The 25,586-nt window shown below is 39.7% G+C and overlaps 3 protein-coding genes and 1 long non-coding RNA gene across 6 annotated transcripts; 3 read left to right on the forward strand and 1 right to left on the reverse strand.

The window, feature by feature from the left end:
• The first annotated feature begins 3,389 nt into the window (after window positions 1–3,389).
• Window positions 3,390–9,851, forward strand: LOC148880998 (cellulose synthase-like protein G3). The gene is made up of 6 exons (XM_088963179.1): window positions 3,390–4,227; window positions 5,640–5,792; window positions 7,767–7,892; window positions 8,015–8,443; window positions 8,708–9,055; window positions 9,157–9,851. Exons 1-6 carry the CDS (start codon window positions 3,448–3,450, stop codon window positions 9,700–9,702), a joined length of 2,382 nt encoding a protein of 793 aa, XP_088819305.1. The 5' UTR covers window positions 3,390–3,447; the 3' UTR covers window positions 9,703–9,851.
• LOC148880999 (putative E3 ubiquitin-protein ligase RHA4A) lies at window positions 9,805–11,797 on the reverse strand. Its single transcript, XM_088963180.1, has 3 exons — window positions 11,457–11,797; window positions 11,163–11,248; window positions 9,805–10,492 (listed from the first exon to the last, which is right to left on the reverse strand). Exons 1-3 carry the CDS (start codon window positions 11,673–11,675, stop codon window positions 10,231–10,233), a joined length of 567 nt encoding a protein of 188 aa, XP_088819306.1. The 5' UTR covers window positions 11,676–11,797; the 3' UTR covers window positions 9,805–10,230.
• Window positions 11,798–14,041: 2,244 nt separating this feature from the next.
• LOC148881000 (uncharacterized) lies at window positions 14,042–15,578 on the forward strand. The gene is made up of 2 exons (XR_016105547.1): window positions 14,042–14,208; window positions 14,370–15,578. It is a non-coding gene; the product is annotated as an uncharacterized LOC148881000 (long non-coding RNA).
• A 1,833-nt stretch (window positions 15,579–17,411) lies between these two features.
• On the forward strand, window positions 17,412–23,343 carry LOC148881001 (small ribosomal subunit protein bS6c-like). 3 transcript variants are annotated; one of them, XM_088963181.1, is made up of 4 exons: window positions 17,666–18,190; window positions 19,118–19,264; window positions 21,592–21,674; window positions 22,747–23,343. In XM_088963181.1, the coding sequence occupies exons 1-4, from the start codon at window positions 17,810–17,812 to the stop codon at window positions 23,024–23,026; spliced, it is 891 nt and encodes a 296-aa protein (XP_088819307.1). In that variant the 5' UTR covers window positions 17,666–17,809; the 3' UTR covers window positions 23,027–23,343. The 3 variants fall into 3 exon arrangements, with proteins under 3 accessions (XP_088819309.1, XP_088819307.1, XP_088819308.1); XM_088963182.1 differs by lacking the exon at window positions 19,118–19,264 and having other exon boundaries at window positions 17,671–18,190; XM_088963183.1 differs by lacking the exons at window positions 19,118–19,264; window positions 21,592–21,674 and having other exon boundaries at window positions 17,412–18,190; window positions 22,787–23,343.
• The last annotated feature ends 2,243 nt before the right edge of the window (window positions 23,344–25,586 follow it).

Genomic DNA, 25,586 nt, shown 5'->3' on the forward strand with positions numbered 1-25,586 from the left:
ACCATTAAGGATAATACCTGATGGGCTAATCTTGCATCTGCCCACAGTTTCTAGGTGTTACAAGGTGGCTTGGCCCATTGACAACTTAGGGTAAGTGTTGGGCCCATAGAGCCCATAAGATGGGTTTCGGGGGTGTACTGTCCATAACAGTGTATTCGGCCAGGCCTTGTAACAAAGGCTGGGCTAAACCCATGTGGCTGATGTGTAGATCAATGTTTGGGTCCCACGCCATACAAGGAAGCCCAACTGGGCAGCAGTTTGGAAGGCTAAGTGAGTACATAACCTTAAATGGGCCTTAAGCCCATTTCGAACTGGGTTGATTTGATCAGTCAATTAAAAGGGGCGAATTCTGAGATGGATCAGCTGATAGGATTGGGCCTAGACCCTATCCACTTAGAGAGTCCAAGATCTAAATCTTATTTAGATCTGGAAGCCTCCTAATTAGATTAGGAGATGGCTGATCTGATCTGCAGAAAAGTAAGGGTTTTCCCTTATCACTTAAAGAGACTTTTGATCCAAATATGATTTGGATCGAAAACTCTTAATGGGATTAGGAGCTGATCCCTTTAAGATTATGAAAGGAGAAAGGGGTGGCAACTATTATTGATTGATGTTCAATTCTCTTCAGAGCTGAAATCACAAGAAGAGAGAATTTTGCACCCTGCGAATACTCTCTTGTCGCCTCCTTCCTGCAGTCGCCACCTCCAGTAGTTCGATCTCCTACTCTCTACAAGAGTAATCAAGATTTGATCTTGATACCAATCTTTTGGGGAAAAGATTGATTGAAGTTGTATTCACAAGCCATCCTGTTCATTCTTGCGAAGGGTCAAGTTCTTTTGGAAGAACATTGCTGATTCTGCTCCATCCTACACTGCGTCATTTTCAGTGGGAGCAAATTTTGGATCCTTCCTTGGGCGTGAACACCTCCATTGGGAGATGCTATTTCTCTATATCAGGTACATCCTCCCTCTCACTCCTTTTGGTTCAGATCTGGTTTGATTAATGGTTCAAGATTGATCATTGAAAAATATGTTTTTCTAAAATAGGGAATTCGATTCCCTGCAAAGATGGAAGAAACTTTTGAAATTCGCCCAGTCCATTCCGCAAGATTTGGGCGTCCATGTGATGGATATCCTATCCCTTCAATAGTGAGGTCAATAATTCCGGCCAAGTTGTTGTGCAGTTGTTGTTGTTGTTGTGAGGACAAAGCTCCAACATTGTCCCCCATGTATTCCTTTAAGTGGCCACGACAAACAAGGGACTTGATTTCATTTTGGGGTCGTAGAAGTCCTTGGTGTCATGGACGGTGTCGCTGTGATACTTGCATTACTTTTTTGGGTTACCCCTCTTGGGGTTCCTCTTCATCTTTGTTGGCCACTTCATGTAGTCTTCCTTCCCTACTTGCATGAGAATATGCGTTCAAGTGGAATTGAATGGCATATACTTGTTGAAGGAGGCTAGCGGCTTCTTGTCATCATCTTTGTTGTTGTTGTAGTGGTCGTGGTCGCGATAGTCTCTATCCTTCATCTTCTTTTTCGATGCCCCTCGGCTGGGGTTAGCCTCACCCTCCTAGAGGCGCTCGCCGGATGATGCCTCCTCGGTGATGATGTACTTCTATGCTTTTTTAAAAAATCCTGCCTTGTTTTTGGGCGGTGTCTTAGTGATGGACCATTTGAGGGGTTCAGGATGGAGGCTGCTGATTATGGCGTGCATTGATACCGAGTGGTTGAGATCTTAGACCTCATGCTTTTCTTTCTTGTAGCGGTTGATGAAGGACTACAAGCTTTCTCCATGCTTCTACCGGATGGACATAAGGGATACGACGATCTTCTAGCATTGTCAGCTACTAACGAAATGGGAGAGGAAAAGATTGGTGAACTATTCCCATGAGAAGCGAGGAGGGAGCCCGGAGAACCATCAACGTTGCTACTCCCTTGAATGTTGCTTGGAATGCTTGGCACGTCAAGGCATTGGACTACTCATAGAGGAGCATGAATGCTCGGAAGCTTTCTAGATGGTCGTTCGGATCGGTGGTTCCATCATACATCTCTAATGTGGGAGCTTTCGAGTGAGGTGGGAGAGGGTTTGAGGTGATGGAGTCAATGAAGGCATCCATTCTGTTGCACGAGGAGTACTGATTGGTGGAGGCATCACCTTAGCCCTCCTTTACTTGTCGAAGTTCATCTTTCATGGCTCTTATCTGCGCTTGTAAGTCACCATTTCTCCTGTCGATGGGAGCCTGGGCCTCGACCTAATCCTCTCAGATGTAGAATGGGTCGGACTGGTTCCCAAAGTTCTCTGATGTTGGTACATCCTGGTTCCTTCGAGCCTGACAATGGTTGAGGAGGTTGTGGTGGTCTGACACAAGTGAGGGAGAGGCATGGCATCGGCCTCCTGCCCTTAGAGAAGGACTGTAGTGGCCAGAATGCTTGCCTTTGTCCTGAGGGCTCCCTACTCGATAGTGACGTCTGTGGTCCCGATGGTTGTCGCGGGACCCAACTGGAACACAACCTCGTCGGCTAGGGAGGTAAGAGGTCTTCAACGGCTTGCTGGCATGTCAATTGTTGCTATTGGACACTAAGGGGTTGGCATTCTTAGGTCCGAGGGGCATTGGACTAGTGGAGCATGGGTAGAGCATCCACTATAATGCCCCTATCTCCCAACAGGGCGACTACCTTGTGGTCCTTGTCAAGTCTGCCAAGAACTATCCTGAATTGGTCCATGGTGATCGGGTTCTGAGCATTTGGTGTGTTATCTTGATTATCAGCCATTGTTGGAAGCTTAGTAGTTTTTGAATTAAGTATTCACTTAAGAAAGTTTTAACAACGTTCCCACAGACAATGCCAATTATTATTATGAAGGATGGGCTGAGGACAACAAGCTAATTTCATTTCCTTATCCGAGTGATAACATGTATAAGGAATGATGTATCTCAGTACTACAATGTCCAGAAAGAAAACTCCAACGGTTAAATTAATTAAGTATTCAAAGGGGATGGAACGAGGTAGTAGAAGAGAGCTAAATGATGTCACTCAAAAGCTAAAAGCTTGATAATAGAAAAGAGCCAACATAACTTACCTAGAGAGTGGAGATTGTTAACAACGTATGGGTAAAATCTTATCCGGCCGATGGCATGTGGGGCCATTTAACCTTTATTTGTTTTTTTCTTTTTTGTTTTAGGCCAAATATTATCTTTCTTTGGAGGCATTGATTGATAGGCACTCTCCGCCGTCGTTTCAGTGTCAATGCAAATGTAACATGGGTATGGGGCAGCAATAAATAAATAAATAATGTTTGAATCTGAGTAGGACCTATCCACCCAATAACTTACAATTAGTGTGCATAAGATGTGGGCCTCATGCATGTGTCCAGAACACTGAAGTACCCACTAACGTGAAAGGTTTGTCCAGTGCCGGTGACAAGATTTTTGTCTCGACTCTCCAACCCATGACACATCGTGTCTGCACATCGCGTTCCTGTTCCTCCCAAGAAATCATTCGAATTGCTATATTAATTAATTTACCCATCCAAATCCAATACATCCCTGTGCCAGCAGCGAAAACCCAAGAGGCCAAGACCAAGATGAAGAGGAGAGGCTCAAACCAAAACCAAAGTTGCGTGCACAGTTCTACCCCTATCTCTCCTCCTCCTCCTGCTCTTCCTCTCCATTCGTTTGAGGTGTTGCGTCGCACGTCTCTGAACCGAGCTTTTGCTCTCGTATATGCGACTGCCATCTCGGCTTTGCTCTATCGCCATACCCTCTCTCTCCTCTCTGGCTCTGCAACCACCTTCTTTTCCTTCTCCCTTGTTTCTTTCTTCTTGCTACTCTCCGACGCCGTTCTCTCTTTTATGTGGGTAACCGCACAGGCCTTCCGGATGCGTCCCGTCCGTCGCAAGGTATTCATAGAGAATCTCAGTCGGGTTGTTGATGAGAAGAACTTCCCGGCGTTAGACGTGTTTATATGCACTGCCGACCCATTCAAGGAACCTCCGTTGAGCGTCGTTAACACTGCTTTATCAGTCATGGCCTACGATTATCCCACAGACAAGGTGTCTGTGTACGTATCGGATGACGGGGGTTCGCAGCTTACGCTCTTTTCTTTGATGGAAGCTGCCAAGTTTGCTACACACTGGTTGCCTTTCTGTAAGGAATTTCGAATAGAGGAAAGGTGCCCCGATGCGTATTTTAGATCGACTCACAGTTGCGCCCAAACGGAGAAGATGAAGGTAAGTCCCACAGCACATCCCAACCATGTATACTTACTATTGAGATACACGGTTGAGATGTGTCATGGAAAGCATAGATATGATTTGACAACAGAATGCAATATTCAGTATTGTATTAGGGCTTTAATTTTTTATTGGGATTATAGTTGATAAAGGTAGTTTTTGTTCCTAATATCACTAGAAATAATTCTTTTAATATAATTTTTAAAATAGATTAATTTTATTTAAAAATATATTAAATAAGAGCAAATATACTGTTTCCCTCCTCAAAGTCGTTTATCATGTCACAAATTTCTATCCACGGGCATTTGCCTTTGATTTATTTGTTTTTAATTAGCAGAAATAGCAAAGATGACAGATTGACAGGTGAGGGTTTCATCACAGGAAAAGTTAGGGAAAGGAAGGGAAACATAGGGTAGCCTATAAAAAAAATAATAAATCACAAAAAGCCCCTTTCAACTCATAATTATGTCTTATAAAATCCTCAAATCTCGTTTAATTTTATTAAATCCATCTTTCTCTCTAAAATTCTTTTAAATAACTATTAATTCTCTGTAATAAAATCGAGGTATTAAATTGATGTATTAGGTTAAATCACACACAACTTGTGGTGAACTTAAACCCCATAAACTAGGTATATGTTTGGTATCAATACTGTAGTTGTAGCTGCTTCTGATGTGCGGTTTAGAGTATGGTTTTTTCAAAAAACACAAAATGGTGTTTTTTTTGTTTAGAATTATTGCTGTCAGGTAGGATGTTTCCTGGAGCAACAATTCTTTCTGTTTGATACCAATGCTTCAGGAAACGTTTTCTGTACTTTTATCCATCATTTACTGTCACATAATTGTCCCGTAAGCAGCAATGCAGCTCCAAGAAATGCCAAATTTGATATTTTTCCAAACCATGCCTTCCCAATTTCCAAGGCATGGCTTGGAGCATCATTTTCTATGAAAAACGATTCCAAACAAATGACTATTTTCTGCAGCACCGTTTTTTCCTACATAATGCTGATGTGACACCACGTGGCTCAAAGATAATGGATTTAGAAATGCTATGCTTGCATGAAAACCACGTGGCTCAAAGATAATGGATTTAGAAATGATAGCGCTTTGCATCTCGCAAGCCCTCCAAATCCCTACAAAATTATCATATTATTTCTAACAAGGTTTTTAAAACCCACCCGGAGAATAAACCGGTCGGGGGTCTTGTTCTTAGGTTCAACATTCCAACCATTCGAACATCTGTATCGGTGATTTGCTAACCAAATCAATGGTTTATTTTTTTGTAAATATCCGGTTTTGGGGGAAAACGGAACTAATCACCTGACTGATTCGCGGTTTTTTTAGTCCAACCGTCCGATCCGATCCAGTTTAAAAAACCATGGTTTCTGATAATTAATTTGTGGTTGACAGATGATGTATGAAATTATGAAAGAGAAGATAGAAAGCGTGATGGAGAGAAGAGGTGGATTTGTCAATGACTTCATCTCCAGCGATCATCACCGCCAAGCCTTTAACAAATGGACGCCAGGATTTACGCGTCAAGATCATCCTACTGTAATTGAGGTTTGTAAGTGTAGAACTCTTCAATCACGCCATCCATCCTGTATTCCTGTTCATCATCATGATGAAACAATGCCTGTGGTAGCATGGAGTCCGTGGTCGTGGTCGGACCCACCTCTGACGACGGCTTCATTTGCACGTGCTCAGGATCGAAGGATGGTGGATTGGGCCAAATTATTTCAAACAACCCTGTAATATTCCAAAAAGGCAATTTTACCCTAGAATTTTAAAAAATGGTCAATTTAGACTTTAGACTTACAAAAAATCTAATCATAAGCAGATAAGGCTGTTAATGATAATGATTATAATTCATTAAATAATAAATAAAATAATAAAAAATAGTGATGTAATATTATTAAACTTAAAAAACTAAAAATTAGCATGTGAATCTTATTGAATAAAATAAAAACTATTTAATATATAATCATAAATATTGAAAATAATATATAAACTGGTCCCACTTAAAATTTTTTCTTTTAAAAAAATAAATAAATTAACGCCACTTAAAATTGTAAGTGCATCATCTCTCTCTATCCACCTCAACCTTGAGCTTGCTCTCGATCCTTACTTAGAGACGTTGACACTAAAAGAGTTGGTATCAGTCAGGCTCATGTCTGCTTTGCTCACGATCGAGATGGGAATACCCCTCTCCATCTGGCAGCAATGAAAGGCTGAGTGGAGGTCCTCTTAGAACTAGTTGGGGTGAGACCCGAAGCAACTCAAGTGCTTATTGATCATGGAGGGGCCATTTCTGCACCTGTGTGAAGTATGACCAATCGGAGGCACCGAAACTGCTGCTGAGCTTAATGGGTGATGATGAAACATTTTTCTACTCCAGAGATGAAAATGGCAATACGATTTACCATCCTCCATCTCACAGTGGCTGATAAACATGTTGAGGTAATTAATTTGCCATAGACAGTAAAGAGAAGCAGTGAATGTGAACTTGTTGAATGCCATCATGTTCATGGCCTTGTATGTTATAATTAGGGGTGAGCATTATTCGATTAATTTCAAAACATCAAACTGAAAATTTTGATTTTAGTTTTTGGTTAAATCGATTGATTGATTTAATTTTTGGTTTCAGTTTTTAAATTTAGAAATTTGGTTAATCGAATTAACTAAATTTTCTATTATTAATTTATTATATGTAACAAATAATATTTAATACGTAACATATATTTATATATTAATATGTAATATAATAAAATTTGATTTTATAATATATACTTTGTATATATTGTATGCTATAATATATATAATAAAGTATATACTATTAAAATTTGGTTTTAACTAAAATAACCGTAAACCGAACCAAAAATTTTGGTTTTGGTTTGGTTTTAATTTTTTTTTTTGATTTGGTTTTTAAAATTTTGATTTTTTTGCCTTAATTTTTAACTGAATAAACCGAATGGCTCACCCCTAGTGATAACAGTGTCCAAGAGCTATGAAGAGTGTGGACATTGGAGAGGCACTTCAAGATGTTGGAGCATGAAGAGCCCGGGATATATCCCGGGTAGGGGAAGAAGCAACATCAACAGTAGAAGAACCACTTACAATTTCAAGTGGAACTCACCTATTATTTTTATTTTAAAAGAGTAAATTTCAAGTGAGACCTATTTATATATTATTTTCAACATTTATGATTATACATTAAATAGATATTTATTTTATTCAATAAGACCCACTTGCAAAATTTCAATTTTTTAAATTTAACATTACCATATCAGTATTTTTTATTATTTTATTCATTATTTAGTGGATTATGAAGAACACCCATCATTATCTGCTTACGATTGAACTTTTTTTTTTTTGAAACGTAGGGCTTAAATTGGCCACTTTTTAGTTCAAGGGCAAAAATGCCTTCTTCAAATATAATAAGGGTTGTGAGAGCCGTTGATCCCACAAAAATTTGGCCCATGCTACTCTCCTTACCACCTCCAATCATTTTGGTTGTGTTTTGTTTTGTGAGAGCAGGTTTTGTTGGATAGTAGGACGGATAAGGACGTTACTGGCCGTGCAATGCCAAACCTGGTGTACGTCTCCCGGGAAAAAAGCAGTAGTTGGCCCCACCATTTCAAGGCCGGAGCCCTCAACGTCTTAGTAAGCAACCTCTCTCTTCAATTTACAGACGCTACACTGATTTTCATCCTTTATTGAACTTTTTCTTAATTCAAGCCATACGATACACCAGTGGATTAGTTGATTTTATTTGTGTTATGAAGCTGCGAGTATCAGAGACCATGAGCAATGCACCAGTGGTCTTAACCTTGGATTGTGACATGTACTCCAACGATCCCAGAACCCCTCTTCGTGTTCTCTGCCATCTTTTCGACCCTGTTGTTGCCCCGAAATTAGCCTACATTCAATTTCCTCAGCGTTTCCATGGGATTGACAAGCACGACATTTACGGTAATGAACAGAAGCATTTGTTCCAGTTAAATCCAATGGGTTCAGATGGGTCCGCTGGCCCAAACTACGTTGGCAGTGGATGTTTTTTCCGGAGACGATCGCTGTTTGGAGGCCCATCCTCATTCTTATCCTCTGGAGTCCTACAACTACAAGCCAAACCCATCATGTCTGCAACGCCTTCGGCATTGTCTCACCATGTCGCCAGTTGCACTTTTGAGCATGCCACGGACTGGGGCTACAAGGTATTTAATAAGTTTTGCTTATGTAGGAAGGGAAAGGTATGATACCTGAAAATCTTTAATAATAGCTAATTTGCTTATTATTATAATCTTCTGTGGGTGCTAATTTTTAGCACTCTTGAATCTTGATCTAGCACATTCTACCCATCCACATCCAACGATGGGTTTGTGGTGTTCTCATGGGATTAGGACTAATTGCCGCTATCCTTAAAGGTAACTAATACTACTTCCATTATTTTTTTAACCTAAACTGAAACTGTGATGCAGATGGGCTTCAGATATGGATCCTTAGTTGAGGACTACTACACAGGATATCGGCTACAGTGTGAGGGATGGAAGTCAGTGTTTTGCAACCCTAATAGGGCTGCGTTCTTAGGGGATGTGCCACTCAACCTTACTGATGCACTGACCCAAAATAGACGTTGGTGTGTTGGTCTACTGGAGGTGGGCTTCTCCAGGTACAACCCAATCGCCTTTGGTATTAGATCCATGGGCCTGCTAATGGCCCTTAACTATGCTCACTATGCATATTGGCCCATATGGTCCATTCCCATCACCATCTATGCCATCGTCCCTCAGCTAGCTCTCATCAATGGGGTCTCCATGTTCCCAGCGGTACGTATTTGTGTATTCCCTCTCAACCTCTCATGCTATGGCATTACATAAGAAGAGAATAAGCTGAAAAAAAATGGATGGCATGGTCATGGTGCATGCAGATGTCGGACCCTTGGTTCTATTTGTACTGGTTCCTTTTCCTGGGAGCTTATGGACAAGATGTTATTGAGTTCACCCTAGCAGGAAGCACAATCCAGAGGTGGTGGAACGATCAAAGAATGTGGTTGATAAGGGGAGTCTCGTCTTACCTATTCGGGTCCGTAGATTACATTCTCAAACGGATTGGCTTTTCTTCCTTGGGATTTAATGTGACCAGCAAAGTGGTTGACGATGAACAAAGCAAGAGATACGAGCAAGGCATCTTTGAGTTTGGAGTTGTATCACCACTGTTTGTGCCACTCACGGCCATTGCAATACTCAACTTAATAGCATTTGTAGTGGGGTTTGCGAAATTGATCAGTTCTGATGGAATGCTCGGACAAATGTTGGTGCAGTTGTTTATTTCTGGGTTTGGGGTTGTGAATTCTTGGCCCATTTATGAGGCCATTTTCTGGAGGACCGACGGTGGAAAGATGCCTGCTAAGATTACTACCACTTCTATCCTCCTGGTTTTGGTTCTTTTATTGGTAGCCTATATAATGTTTTAGCTTTGGCCTTTGAGACTTGGCCACCTGCTAAATATTTCTATTTTCATATATATGAAGCATTGCCGTCTGTATTGTAGACCATTCTCTGTTCGAATTTTGAGATTTGGGAATAATTAATGTATGAAATGAAAGAATTAAAGTTGCCTCAACTTTGTACAAACATTGATCAGGCATCTAAGTATGAGAAAAACCCTCGTGCAATTTGGAAGGGAAATGACATGGGGCTGAAAATTAATGATATTGTATCATGTTTTTTTTTTAAAAAAAAAAAAAAAAAACTTCAAATCAATTCATCAAATAGGGGTTGGATGTGGATAGATAGAATCATGAAGGATGTATTTGGATGTGCACAGTAGCTGTGTTTCCATGTGGATGATAACTGATTCCTTCGTTGTCCCTTGAAACCGACAACTCTTGCCTATCTTCACTGGGTTCTGTAAAGCCTGTCCCCCCACCAGATCTGAATCCTTGGATTTGTCTCCACCCATCTTCGGTAGAAGAATTTGTGAGGTTCCTGTTGACATCGACCTATTCTGCTTCCGAAGATACAATTTGTGGGTAATGGTCGGGTGCCACCACTACTGCATCGTCATTTTGTTGCAGCAAATTGAACTGAAGAGGAGGGTTGGAGATAGATTTTCTGGTGAGAAGGATGGAGCAGCGGCAAAGTGGACATGTTGCGTTTGCCCGGAGCCAGTGATCAATACAATCAACGTGAAAAACATGCTTGCAAGAAGGAATCTGCTTTAGTTGTTCCTTAATCTCAAAATCTCCCAGGCACACGCAACATCTGCAAAGGCGATATGATATTCGTTAAAATTTGTCACAGAAAGCAACAATAACCAATCGAGTTCTTACCGTCTAGTCTATAAACCAACGGTTGATTTATTCTATAATTGATGGCATTCGGCCCACATGTATCAGTGCGTTCGTAGTTGCAGATTTTGTTTTTGTGGGTTGGGTAGGGGCGATTGTTTCTGCTAGCATCGGAATAGCTTGAGTTGAAAATGCCAATCCTAGTCTCCTTCTCCCCTGAATCTTACTGATTTGATATCAATGATGCTTTTTCTATTTAAAGAAAGAAGCTTGTTGTTTGGGTCAAATTGCAGTGAGTTGGAAAATCCCTGATTCTTTTCTAATCGATATTTAGTTGATTTTTGCTTCGACTAAAAACAGTATTGAGTTAAAAATTAGAGCTACAAATATCTGCGGACCAGAATGGTCAAAACTTATCTGATTATGCTAGCTTTTAGCTTAACCAATCATTAAGCTGGAATTCTTGAATGTTAGAATTGAAACATGGTTCTATAGTCAGAATCTAGGGGCAGTGTTGAAAAAAGGGCAAATAAATAGACAGAATTCAGTAGGTGTAGGTAGAGTCTATAAAGTAAGTTCAGATATCGAAGGTATATATACTATAAATTAATTTAAGGGAAGCAAAGCAAGAATATCATACTTACTGTGACTCTCGGGATTTTAAATCCTCATCAAATATAATTATGGGAAGCTTGTCTTTGGCTTCCTCTTTCAACGCCACGGCAGGAGACTGAAACATGAGAAGAGAAAATTTTTCATCAGATGGGTATTATACAGAGTTATGGGAAGTTTCATCAAATGATGATTCATTGAGTTCAACACTCTACTGGGTGTTATATCACAACTAATAACCCACACACATCGGAGGACAGAAAGTGAGAAAGAGAGAGAGACAGATAAACCTACAAACAGAGAGAAGAGAGAAGAGAGAGGAGTACCAGGTGGTTATAAGGAGTGGCTAGACCTGATCTCAGTGGAAGAGTTGGAGGAGAGGGGGAGAGATTGGAAGCCCTTCTCTTGAGGTAAAAAAGGTAGAACAAGAGCAACAGAATTATAGAAAAAAGGATTGGAACTGAAAATATGAAGGCTTGGTAGAGTTTTCGTTGAAGTGCTTGAGGATAGAGATGAGGAGGGCTTGGAGTCGTGGGAAGACCCATTAATCTCCAATCGCCCTAAAATCAGGGAGATGATGAAAGGATGGTGTTAGAGAACAAAACTTGGGGATTTATGAAGATGGGAGACATTTTTGCTGTGTATTTATGGGAGAAGTTGAGGTAGTCTACTGAATTTAAGTTTAAGGTAATGTTTTTGTTAGATAGAGATATAGACACTTTAATAATATAAACCTGGAGCTGGAGGAACTTTTTGATCAACAAAACATTATGATATTCTCTACTTTTTATGATGGGACTAGGCCACGGCTCCCCACTAAAGATATGGGTCCTCCCACCCAACACCCAAACACTCAGGCCCATACATTCACCCTCCAAATTCCAAAACATGCCCTTTATTCCATCATCCATTATAATTTCTCTTTTTCTTTTTGTTTTTTTCATGTAAAGAAGAATACCAAATTCATAGGCATCACACCCATTATGATTGATTTGGTAGAATGTCAATGCAACTACAAAACCCATCTTTTAATGATATTTATAGGATGGTTTTGCCAGACAAACTGAAAGAGGTGTGGTGGTAATTCATTATTGCGCGTCGGCCTAGGATATTAATGGGCCGCAGCCGCCGCACAAAGGAGGCTCCATGTGTCTCCCGTATCGCTTAGTTTCGTTCTCTCTGTCTTTGGCCATTTCTGAGATTAGTTTAAAAGGATGATGTTCTGGGTCACAGGAGTCCTGACTTCATAACCCCGGCTTGAAAATGGAGATAACTTAAAAAACAATAATAAAACATGGTTTACCAACCTTTTGGATCAAATATAACTACAGTTTCGACGTCATGGACGGACTAGGGGCCGGAGTGTACAGAGTCCCCCCGTAGCCACGTATGATATACGGTCTGGACTCTCTGGACTCTGGATTGATTTATCACTTCATCACTCCACTTGGATGAAACAGGATAGGCCGTCTAGAAAAGAGACTACCGACCCATTTTATTTAGAAAAAAAAAAGTGTTGATTATCTGATTAAAATTAATCAACGCTTTCACTTTCACTTTCATTCATGACTGATGATCGATTAGAGCGTTCTCATCTGAGATATCTGACTTTAGGAGACTAACTCTTGCCCTTTAAATCTTTAATCATGAGATTTGTTACTTAAAATTATTTTACTAGAGATTGAAAAGACATGGGGAATAGAAAACTGTCTTATAACTAGGGAGATTGAGCGTAGTGGGAATGCCATTATTAATGGAGATAGATGAGAGAGAGAAAGAGATTACTTTGCAAATCGTCCATAGGTTTACACTTATAGTTTGATGGGCCGGCCATCCCTAGACCCCAAGTAATACTAATTCAAACTCAAAGTGACCTCATAAGACATTAATGCCTCGAATTGGATACCGTTTTATAAACAGTTCACCAACTGATTGTATATTAGGCTGTATTTGTTCCGTGCATGTTTATTGAAAAAATATTGTTACATCAACGTCACATAGGTGTTAATGTTTGTTGTAAATGAAGCAAAATGAAACAACTGTTTGGTTTCATCATTTATCAAATAAATAGTAGAAAATTGAAATACTTTGATTTTTGTGCACGAAGCATTTGGAGAAACATCAAGTTCTTATTTCCCCCAATCTCCTAATATTTCTTGAAACCAAGTACTGATGTGACACACTTTAATGGATATTAATTTAAGGTAAAAAATAAAAAAATATTTAAAGTAAAACTCAATCAAACAACAAAAACAATAAACATTTAAAATGAAAAAATATAAATAAACATTTAAAATTTAAAAATACAAATAAACGATTTATTCGTACACGTCTACTGAACGAAATACATACTTAATTTGTTTATTCTTCTAATCCTTGAGTTTTTTTTTTTTGAATATATTATCATAGACGATAGAATAACTTCATGCTCTAAGGATTAGTGCCCTTAAACGCCTGTAGTGGGCACTGACATGTGGTTCTCGTGGGATTAGTGTTATTAATTTCAATTTTCGAATAAAGTTAGATGATGGATGGGTCATAGCCGGCCGGGTGAGAGACAAGAATTAATTCAGGAAGAAACGAATGGGGTAGCTCCTCCATCACTTAGGTAAGGTGGTGATTCCGGCTTTCTTTTCTTGAAATGAATTTAGTAATGTATATAAATAATATTAAAAACGCAAACCATGCATACAATAATAAAGCCTAAATTATATTAGTCTTTTTAACTTGTGTGTATCAAAGTAAAGTGATTACAGTCGAAGTAGTATATTAATAAAAAGGGTGTTAAAAAAACGTATATTAATAAAAAGGATAAATTTCTTAAATTATCCTTAAAGTTTAAAAAATTGATTAACGTTATTCCTACTGTTTCAATATTGTCTTAAAGTATTGACAAAAGGGCTGAAATATCGTTGCCCTTAATTAAATTGAAAACTCCGGTTCTTCCATCTTCCTCAGCTTGGTATTTGCTGCATAGGTCTAATTTGGTCTTCATCTTTCTCTTCAAATTCATCAAATCTCCATCTTCTCTCTCCCCATCTCACTAGGGTTCTGCTCGGTTTCAGAACTTTCTCGCAGGTTTTTCTTTCGCTAGCTCTCTCTCCCTGGCTCTCTTTGTCTCCAAAAGCTCTTCGTTTTTTACTACACAAAAATGAGTCCAATATACAAACACTCTTTGCTTCAGTTTTCAATTTCTTTCATTTTAATTGGAGATTTGATTATTGAATTTGAATTTGCAGATCAGAATGCGGGTAAAGGAAATGCATCCCTTGTGTTGCATCTCGCTGGAGATGCCTAGGATCGGGGATCGGTCACCGGTTTTTTTAGGGGGGGGGGATTCTACTACGGTGGATCTAACTGAAATGTCAGAAGGGAGATAGGATATGATGTTAATGTTGTTGGGCTTCTTTACAAGTGGATAAATTACACCAAGGGATGGAAATCTCGATGGTTTTGCTAGAAAAATGCCGTCCTTTCTTACTCCAAGATTTGATGATCGTAGAATCTCAATATGTTGTCGACGAGCGATGACGCTCGATTCTTTCTTCCTCAGCCCAACTCTTCATCTTCTTCCCCTCTTCTTTCTTCCTCAACTCGCTCAGAGCTTATTTCAAGGCCAAAGAAGAGAGCCCCTCCCTTTCTCTTTCTCTCTCGCTCACTCTCTCTCTCCTTCTTCCCCTTTGTTCTCTCTCCACTTTTCATCACTGATGGCTCTGTTTGGAGGTTGGAACCATTTCACACGCGTAGAGGACTGAAGAAAGGGGAAAAACAAAAGAATGCCCTAGAATTTCACCTGGGGAAAATTAACAACTGTCCACCGATAGACGACCGAGTGATCTCCACGACACTTGATGGTTATCGATTCTTGTCCGCCCCTTCCTTGGACCCTACCGGCTCTTCCGCCGCTATTACCTATACAGACATTGCCGTCTTCTCCGATGATGACAACGATGATGAAGAAACCGCAACAAAGTTTTGTGGTGGGTAGACAAATGACAAAGCTGTTTCTGGTTGGCTCGCCTTCATCTTGGATAGAGAGAATAAGGGTCCGTCGAAACATCTTGTCTAAAGTTGAGGGGAAGACGATGAAGTTGAAGGGAAAAAGAGGAGAGAGAGAGAGAGAGAGAGAGAGAATGAAGAGCTGGAGGTGGAGGGGTTATCTCCGCCACTGTTAAGAACGAGCCAGCTCGGTTTGCTGCTATTGAAAGGAGGAAGATGGTAAGGATAAAATTGGATTTAAAAAAAATTATAGGTCACGTTTATAAATTTTGACGGAATGTTAACGGAACTTAATGATAAGGGTAGAGTTAGTCAATTATAAAAAATAGTAGAAATATTTAAGACAATATTAAAATAATAAAAATAGAATTAATCAATTTCTTAAAACTTAGGAATTTAAAAAAAAAAAAAACCTGTCAGTGTTGTTATGTGAATATTTAATTAATAATAGGAAAAGGAAATCCCTAATCTAACTATGGACTAGCTGAAGACCCAGGAGTCAAGCAGACCACAGCATCCACGTTAGAACACTTTTCTCTTTCCTTTTACCCTTTTAGATATGTACCAGGGTCCTACGTGTTTCAAATTGATCCATTTATATTCATGTATGTGCGCAATTACTGTTGTATCTGTATGTACTTGGTAGTGAAGACTGAAGAGATGTTTATTGTTATCGCTTTTTTTTCTTTTATCATGTGCCTTCAAGCTAAGGGGTCACTACTGCATGCATCTCTCTCTCAATCAAAAGTACTCTTACCTCTCTAAGTGGATGGTGAATGGAGACAAGACGTGATAGTGTGAAACTTCACTACTAATATGATGATTCTCAGGATATGGAAGAGTCATTTCCCATTCACAGTTTTTCTTTTGTTGCTATTGTAGTAAGATGGGCTCCAAGTGATGGAATCATCCACTATCAATGCTATTTACCAAACAATAACCATCATATTCCATGGTTTTCGAACCACCGTTGATTAGATTGACGGATCGTTCATTTCGAGAATCGTTTAGGCAATTGGTTCTGTTTTATTCCAAATCCGGTCCTTAGCCAAAAACCATTGAATCAATTAATAACCTGTTGTCCTGGGTAGTCGAATCGCCGATCCATTCAATGGTTTTTGACCATTTTTTATTTTTACTTTTTTTTTTTAGCTTTGTTGTCGGAATAGGCCTTTTGTTCAAATTGGACGGTTGAACCGTCTACCCGATAATCGATGGCTAGAACGGCTCCGTTTCTGGCTTGTTTTTTTAAAACCTTGCCATATACTATATACAAATATGGTTCATGGTTTGTAAAGTCCATGGGCAAAGCATCACAAGATTTTTAACTCTCTGGCCTAGTTTGGTTCAAAGGAATAGGGTGGGAATCAAAATCAGAATGGGCTATTACGATTCCAACTATTTGATTAGGCAAAATCAGAATCCTATTCTCATTCCTGTTGGAATAGCGTTCCCCCATTTGAGGGAATGACAATTCCCTACCCCTCGTCCCTTGGAAATGAAACCTTATCCTATTGATTCCAATTCCCATTCCATCCTGTCTGAATCAAACAAACTATGGGAATAGACCATTCTAATTCCAATTCCGGTTCCAAATAATTTTGATTCTTATTCCGATTGTAAACCAAATAGACCTTTAATTAGTCTTTTTTTTAATCTTCTAAAAGATCTAATAATCAAAAGACAGTGAGCTTTTAAATAATGATCTTGGTAGCTTAAAGATCGTTTGATTGGACTTGGAGGCACATCTTTCCATATGAAGAAGAGACAAAAAAAGGCAAGAAATTCCATTTATAGCTTCTCAAAATAAACTCCAATCAAGCTTCTTGTGTCTTTTTGGGATATGATCTTTTAGCCGAAAAATATTCCCCAACCAAATAGAAAAAAGATAAAAAAGCGAGTTGTCAAGCTTCTAAAAAGTCAACATCCCATGCGGAAAGATACACCAAACCGGGCTGTTGTTTAAAAGAATAGCTTATATATTGACCCGGATAAGTGGTTTGACTGAACCAACTCATTCTTAAGCGGACTCCTGCTTTCCACACTACAAGGTCATTGTGATCCAGTGGAAGATCTTTCTTGTCTAGGCAGACAAGCGGCAAGCACACCCGATTCCATCAGTGGTGGAACCATGGAAGATGGTAAAATAGTAACTTAGCCTATAGTCCATGTCCGGATCTGCTCCTCACATAGAGTGCCTCACACTTCACACGTGTCTCGCACATCACATTGGGAACATCTCCCATATTTATAAATTATTTTTCACTGAATATGCATGCACCAAGTGTGAAGAGCAGATCCAGTTCTCTCCATGATAGGATGAGAGAGAAAACCCGATCTGCTCCTCACACCTGACGCCTCACAGGCACATCAAACATCTTCACTACTTATTAATTATAATTGACGGGAGATGTTCCCAATGCACGGTGGATGTGCCTGTGAGGCGTCCATTTGTGAGGAACAGACCCATCACGAGAGGGAGAGAGGTGCGTCTTCGTTTGTCTACATATAACCACATTCTATACACTGTACTGTCCAACGTTAATAGACGCTCCTGTGCGTAATGCGCGCATACTCCTTATCCGGTTTCCGTCTCTGGTCCTAGTCGTTTCATGCTTCCATCCCTTTTCTCCCCTCTGCCTTTTTGTCTGACAAGAAAAGCAACAGTAAATCAGCAACCATGGCCTCTCCTTCACTAGCTTCAATCCTCACTTCTTCTTCCTACTGCCCCACTCTCACCTCACCTTCTTCCTCAGCTCCAACGCTAACCTCCTTCAATGTCAATTCTAGAGCTTGTCCCAAAATAACCGAGCACCTGCATCAGCAGAGCCAGAGGAGCAGCCGTGGTCTTTCTGTGAAGGCCCTAACTCTAGACTTCTCTGGCTCCTTCTTTGAAGGAGGAGTCGAAGATGATGAACCACCTGGTTCCTCGATTTCGCTGTTGGATGGCAAGGAAGAGCCTCAGTGCCCACCTGGCCTCCGCCAATACGAGACCATGGCCGTCTTGAGGCCCGACATGTCGGAGGACGAGCGTCTTAATCTCACTCAAAAGTATGAAGAGGTAATTCAAATCTCGCCTTCCCCTTTGATTTCATTCAGAAGCATCCTGAGATATAAATATTGCATTATGAACACCGTAACATTATACCTTTTTTTTTCTTTTCTTTTCTAATGCCTAACACTGTAATATTACACATCTCGAGATGTATTTCATGGTACTAGTACCAGGTGAATTCTTCGTTGTACCGTATAATCATTTGTGACTTTGTGTTATTGTGTCTCTTTTTATTTTATTTTATTAAGTTCTTTTCGTTTTCGGAATAGTGAGTACATAACAAATTCTAACTTGAGTTTGCAATGCTTTTGTTACAAGTCCAGTTTTGTCTCCTTGAGATTGGCATGATGGTTTTACTTCTTTTATTGCAATGTTTTTCCCTTTTTTTGTTCTTGGTCATCTTTTTAGTAATTTTGTTGTAGTTCTGGTTGTCACTAGTATGTCTAAGACGGGGAATGACAATTCTAGCACATATGCTCTGGTTAGTGTAGTTACAGTGTAGATTCATAGTTTGCTATTCACTACAGTCTTCCATGAAAAAGTGCTTCCTTTAGGCTATGTTTTGTATGATAGAAAATAAGATGGAAACAGAAAGTTGAGTGGAATTTCTTAACAAATTTTGTAAAATTGCATGAGAACTTTCTGTTTCTCTCTTATTTGCTATCAAACCAAATACAGCCTTAGTGCTTAGTAAAAGTTGTCAAGAGAACTTTGATCCATTTTTCCAGTAAATATAGGCAACATGATATTTGAGTTTTGTCCAGTAGAGTGTTCCACACATTCCAGTTGCCATAACATTAACTTTCCCATTCATGACAAGATCGAAATACTTCACTGTAGGATTTTCCAGCTAATACTGACCATTCACATAACACTGTGTGTGAATTTGACTGGCTTGTGGCATGACTCAATTAGTTTCTTGAACTTGCACAGATATCATGGAATGCCATCAAGAGACTATCAAACTGGCATGGCTTCAAGAATTTCAAAGAAATCTCTACTTTCAACTTTACCTTCTCTAGAGAATCACGTTTCTTGAGTAAAGCAACAGAATTAGAGCTACCTGAATCCTCTGTTTTGGTTAGAAGACTTTCTTGAATCTTATAGATGAGAGTTTAGATGTATATTTGAATGATTTTAGTTACTCTGGTCTTCACTTGGATGAAATATTTCACCTGTTGTCATCCTAGGGTCCATGGCTGTTATGGGCCTGGGCGTAGGATCTCGTCACGGGTCGGTCCATGGGGAAAACCTCTAGTTTCCCCTTGCCCCTCCCTTTGCATGCTGACCCTATCGTGGCAACCTAAGGGGTGATTTGTCCAAGAGATCACCCTAACTCTCCTTTATTCTTCTCTTTGACTGAAATTTTGGATGCCTTTATTCAATATTAGTGGCTCCTTAAATAGGAGATTACAAAAGTCCTACTCTTAGGGAGACTCCTTGCTAAATAGGGAGACCTTGAATTCTATCTTGATAAGATAAGACTGATAAGATAAGATAAGTCTCTCTTAATCCTAATCTAATAAGATAAGATAATCTCTCTTAATCCTAATCTAATAAAATAAGTCTCTCTTAATCCTAATCTAATAAGATAAGATAATCTAATCTACTAACTTAATAAGATAAGAATAACAAGATAGTCTAATCTAATATGCTGAATGGATAAGACTGTTGCTGCCGAATTGGATAGGATGAGAACACCGGATCATTGCTGCTGCTGCTCCCAATATGCGTCCACATCATTACTCCCCTCTTGGACTATGAGCTTGTCCTCAAGCTCGAATTCAGGATGGGTGTCGGGAAACACCGTGAAAGGAATCCCGGACAGGTGGAATGACTTTGCCCTCCTGGATCGGGTTCCAATGAGGAGGGTTCATCCTCATCTTCCTCTTGTTTCACCAGGAGGCAGAAAAGTCTCTTGCACTTGTGCCCTGCTGAGTAGAGTTCATCGCAATTCAAAATTGTCCCCTCGCCCTGCGTTCCGCCATCTCAGCCCTGGACAAGTGCTTAATAGGGGGTGCAACGACGTTGCTCCCCACATTGGATGCTGATCTGGAATTGTTGCTCGTATGTGGCTTCCGTTCTTGGCTGGCTACTGAATATGGAGCCATTCCGAGTGGTTCCGAGGATGCCCATGCTGATGGAGGCCGCCCCATACTGAAGGTTCCGTGGCTAAGTTGTAGTTTGCGTTCGAAGGCGCGAGCTATATTCATGGTTGTTACCAGGTTGGGGGGATTCTGCATTTCCACGTCCACCCGCAGGGGTTCTGCTAACCCAGCGGTGAACATGTCTACCTGTTGGTTCGGTCGCACTGAAGATGCCCTCGCGAGGAGGGTCTGGAACTAGCGCTGGTATTCTGCCACCATGCCGGTTTGTTTAAGGTTAATCAGCTCGCCTAAGGGGTTGCTTGTCAGTGGGGGCCCAAATCTAAGAAGGCAGTAGGACTTGAACTAGGTCCAACTGAGCCCAGGTTCTTCCTGTTCTAATCGATAGAACCAGAGTTGCGCTTCCTCTGTTAAGTGAAAGGCGGCTAGGCTTACCTTATCCCGGTCGTCTGTCCGTTGATTTCGAAAAAACTGCTCGCACCGGTACAACCAGCCCAAGGGATCTCCGTTGCCGTTGTACGACGGGAATTCTAACCTGCTGTACTTGGGGATGACTGTGGCCCCCTGGTTGTTGAACTGCTGTTCGCCGAAAGACTCCGGCAGATCTGGTTGGCGGCCGCTAGTGGCTGCCACCCCATCTGTGTGCCTCTCTTTGCTAGAAAGGAATAACTCCATCAGACGTTGTAGCTCCCTGACTTCGTCCTTGATTTCCCGTACTTCCGAGCTGGTCTCCATGAGCCGGTGCTTGAGTTCATGGACCCTGGATGGTAGCTGCTCTAGATCACCCATGACGCCTTGCTTTGATACCAAAATGTTATGGGCCCGGGCGTAGGATCTCGTCACGGGTCGGTCCACGGGGAGAACCTCTAGTTTCCCCTTGCCCCTCCTTTTGCGTGCTGACCCTATCGTGGCGACCTAAGGGGTGATTTGTCCAAGAGATCACCCTAACTCTCCTTTACTCTTCTCTTTGACTGAAATTTTGGATGCCTTTATTCAATATTAGTGGCTCCTTAAATATGAGATTACAAGAGTCCTGCTCTTAGGGAGACTCCTTGCTGAATAGGGAGACCTCCAACTCAATCTTGATAAGACAAGACTGATAAGATAAGATAAGTCTCTCTTAATCCTAATCTAATAAGATAAAATAATCTCTCTTAATCCTAATCTAATAAGATAAGTCTCTCTTAATCCTAATCTAATAAGATAAGATAATCTAATCTATTAACTTAATAAGATAAGAATAACAAAATAGTCTAATCTAATCTACTGAATGGATAAGACTCTTGTTGCCAAATTGGATAGGATGAGAACACCGGATCATTGCTGCTACTGCTCCCAATACGCGTCCACATCAATGGCTCCATGCAGAAAGGCCCTTCACATCAGTAAGTACCTGAATACAGAATGAAAGCAAGAGGAAAACAAAATGTTTATTGGTGTCTATGTTGAATGGAACTAATAATATGCTACTTGATCTTTGGCCGGTCTTGGTTTGTCTTTGATAATCAAACATCGTTTGCCAATATCTGATTTAGATATCTGAAGCATGACTAAAAATCCCCCCCCCCCCCACCCCCTTCCCTATTCATTTGTTTTTCAAATAGAAAAATGGATATCATCTCCTCCTAACCATTTCAAGGAGCTAAACAAGAAAGGTTGATACAAACTATTGTTCATGAAAGCAATTCAGATGCTTCTTAATTCTCTTGGGATTAAAGATCTACGCAACATGATCATGAAAGTTTTGTTAAGTTGACTCAGTTCCTAATTTTCAAGCCTTGTCTTCTGTTAAGTTGACTTGGTTCTTATGGTTGGAATTTGTTAAGTGAAAATTTCTTTTGCATTGACCAAAACGAAAAAGAAAACAGAAAGGTTCCACTGGTTCCTTCTGTTATTTTTGTTGAATGAGGATGGATCTTTTGTACAGAAAACCCATCACAAGAAACAGTACGTGGCTGATGAGTTGGTGCCCTTATATACAAGTGTGTATATATGTATGCTCTATGCATCAAAGCATGAAACCTTGAAGATCTTTAAGAATCAGGACCCATCAAGCTAACATTCTCCCCATAAGCACATTACAGTCTGATGTCTTCTTGTCAAATATGTGGGACCTCCTCTTCTTCCACATCAACCCAATGAAAATTGGAGTAGATTTCAAATTATTTTCCCCAAGAGGCTGAAACCTCTAGGTTACCAGCAACCAAACAACTAATGTTGATCTTACATGGCTAATATAAGAATATAATTATTAATAAAAGGGATGAATTGATTATTATATTTCTTTTTTACGAAATTTAGATGGAAGGATCTGCTTAATGGGGAAAACTAGGGATTACTTGGCCTAGTGCAGTTGTATGATCTTTTGACTTCATAAAGATTAAATGCCTCACTTGAGCAGGAAATAATGTGGCTTGTTTGATTTCCCAACTATGCTCGTTTGTTCTAAAATTTCAGTGCGCAGAAAAGATATTTTTCAGTGGGTTTTCTCTTACAGTTGCTTGTTGCTGGGGGTGGCATGTACGTGGAAGTATTCAACAGAGGAGTCATTCCTCTTGCATACAGCATTAAGAAGAAAAACACGGCTGGAGAGAGCAACACATATTTGGATGGTATCTACCTGCTTTTCACCTATTTCACGAAACCAGAGTCCATAGCAGCCCTTGAGGAGAGACTGAAGGCTGATGATGATGTTATTCGGTCCTGTACCTTCAAGATAAGGAAGAGGAAGAACTAGGTCTGGCTGACGGCCTCCAATATCAAAACAAGAAAGAAAAATTATCAGATGTCAATATGAGCTCGTGTCATTGTTCTCTTTTGTTTCCTTTTTCCCCAATTCTATCAGGATTTAGTTAGGTACTTGGGTGGTTTCCTTGCGACAAAATTTCTTAAGTTAATGGGGTGGGAGCAGGAATATATATATTTTTTAATTTTTTGGGGCACACTTCACGATAATTTCGTTTTTATACTCTGATTCATTGTTTTACTTTTATTGACCAAAAGGTTGTTAGCTCTTGTAATCAGTGTTGCTCAATGCCATCTGATTGATCACCACATGTTTGATTACTCGTTTTCAGTCACCTTCGAATGAGTTGTGAGTTGTGACGGAGTAGAATAGAGATATTCTTACCATGTCAAACATTCGAAGAAGACAAATCAATGGCTACTTCCTGTTTCCTTCTTGATCAACACATTTGCCTTTCTTCTCTGCTTAATAATTTAGTATAATGGTGCTAGACTGGTTTCTGAAGTTGAGTAAAGCTTGAGAATTTAGCTTTTAGGGCTCAACATAGTAAATTTAAATGTATGAACAACACAAGTATGCAGGACATTTGAGAAATCCAGGTTCAATTCGGTATTTGGTCAGATATAAGTAGCTGTAAGATCAATTACAAATGAATGTACTTTTTTTTTGCTATTTCAAATGAATGTACTTGGCGTGTAATCTTTTCGCATTAACACTAACAAACATGGTTTCCAAAACCGGACCGGATCGGACGGTTGGAGCAGAAAACTGGGAACCAGTTACCATTTCACCTTAAAATCGCTTTTTGTCCAAAAACCCAAGGTTCAAAATATCAATACGCCTGATATGCCGGTAGGGGCATATCGGGTGATATCAGTAGTGTTTTTTTGTTTTTTTTGTTTTTTATTTTGTTTCAAAACCAGTTCAGGGGGGCCAATTTAAGGCTCCTCCACCCCCTGAACCGGTTAGGGCCCTGATACACCCCTTGTAGGGGCATATCGGGAAGCCACCAACACAATACGTATCAATACTTTGAACCTTGCAAAAACCATCAATTTGATCAGTGACCCGCTGACCCAAGCGGTCAAACCATTGAACCATCAATCCAAACAATAGTTTGTTGCTGTTTTTTATTTTTTTAAGTCAGAACAAGTTGTCCGTTCAAACCAAACAATCGGACTATTTGACCCAGGAACTGGTCCTATTTTAAAATCCTTGCTAAAAAAATATAGTACAGTTAAGTGGGTCAATTGGATTGACCCGCATAATTGACAGGCTTAAGTAGGGGTGTAAACAGATCGATTTCAAATCGAAATCAGGCAATATTCGAATTCGAACCTGATTAGAAAATTTGATATTCGAATTCGACCAATTAATTATTTTAGGTAATTAATAAATACATAAAATAAATATTTTATTTATATATAGTATATAAATATATAAAATATTTATATAATTTAATTATTTATATATATATATATAAATTATATAAAATATTTAAATATTTCATATATTATTATAAGAATTAAATAATCAGTTGAATTTGGATATTTATTGAATTGAATCAAGTCATATTCGAATTCGAATCCAATTAGTTATTCAATATGAATAGGATATCCAAATTCGATCGATTAGATATTCAAATTATTTGAATTCGATTTGGTTATGTCGAATCTCAAATTCGAAATTGGATTTTCAAATACCGTTGACACCCCTAGGCTTAAGGAACCGTTGAACTCGAAAGCACTGTTTGGTCATGTCTGCCCATACCTCTTCTAGAAATTTAATTAGATATAATATGAAGGTAACAAAGATGAAACATTAGATCAAGTGGTCAAATAGACTCTAATACCATCTCAAGAAATTGTTCAACCTAAAAGCTTAAGGTGAGAGGTGATGCCTCTAAATAGGTTTTCCATTTTGTAACATGTCCTACATACTTTATTGGGCTTGAAGTATGGACAAGCACAGGGTGGCCCATACTTTGTACTGAAATGTAATTAATTAATTACATCCTTGATCTTTGGAAGGATTGATTCCACCAAGTATTGAACTTAAGAATTTTCATATAAAGATGTTGGCACACATAGACTAGGCTGGGTTTTGCAATTAGGTTTCTTAATCCATGTACTTTGGCATCCTTTTTGTACTAGTCAGTATGCCCATGCTTTACATTTGGTAATTTTTTATGATGATGAAAATGATAATTGATTGTGCATGATCTGGATGCTCTTAGCTAGAGGGCAACTCGGATGCCGGTTGCTTAGCTGGGCAATCGAACTACAAGAAGAGAAAGGCTCAGAAGACCCGGAGTAGCTTACTCAGTGTGGGCACTTCAATGCTTAAGTTAGTACTTTCGTTGAGCGAGCTGAATGCTTGAATGCTAGTAGGCTAGTGAGTAGTAAATCGTGCATATCTTGAGACGTTGGGGTTGGTTCCCTTATATAGGTGAGCTACTGTAGGTCTCATGAAACACCTCCGAGGTCCTCAACTCATGCTGTTAGGAGTTTGTTTTGCACCAGGAGGTGGACTTCGTGCTAGCCGATAAGGC

The sequence above is a fragment of the Nelumbo lutea genome, chromosome 1, assembly GCF_056320005.1.
Source record: "Nelumbo lutea isolate HS-2025 chromosome 1, American lotus-T2T, whole genome shotgun sequence".
Lineage (NCBI taxonomy): Eukaryota > Viridiplantae > Streptophyta > Magnoliopsida > Proteales > Nelumbonaceae > Nelumbo > Nelumbo lutea.

Excerpts from the sequence above, each read along its gene's own strand:
- LOC148880998 (XM_088963179.1), top strand. The coding sequence starts at position 3,448 with ATGACACATCGTGTCTGCACATCGCGTTCCTGTTCCTCCCAAGAAATC. Across the intron at positions 8,444-8,707 it reads CCACGGACTGGGGCTACAAG|ATGGGCTTCAGATATGGATC; the intron begins GTATTTAATAAG and ends ACTGTGATGCAG. Across the intron at positions 9,056-9,156 it reads GGGTCTCCATGTTCCCAGCG|ATGTCGGACCCTTGGTTCTA; the intron begins GTACGTATTTGT and ends TGGTGCATGCAG.
- LOC148880999 (XM_088963180.1), bottom strand. The coding sequence starts at position 11,675 with ATGGGTCTTCCCACGACTCCAAGCCCTCCTCATCTCTATCCTCAAGCA. Across the intron at positions 11,249-11,456 it reads CCACTCCTTATAACCACCTG|TCTCCTGCCGTGGCGTTGAA; the intron begins GTACTCCTCTCT and ends CTCATGTTTCAG. Across the intron at positions 10,493-11,162 it reads TTAAAATCCCGAGAGTCACA|ATGTTGCGTGTGCCTGGGAG; the intron begins GTAAGTATGATA and ends TCGCCTTTGCAG.
- LOC148881001 (XM_088963181.1), top strand. The coding sequence starts at position 17,810 with ATGGCCTCTCCTTCACTAGCTTCAATCCTCACTTCTTCTTCCTACTGC. Across the intron at positions 18,191-19,117 it reads TCACTCAAAAGTATGAAGAG|ATATCATGGAATGCCATCAA; the intron begins GTAATTCAAATC and ends GAACTTGCACAG. Across the intron at positions 21,675-22,746 it reads CAGAAAGGCCCTTCACATCA|TGCGCAGAAAAGATATTTTT; the intron begins GTAAGTACCTGA and ends CTAAAATTTCAG.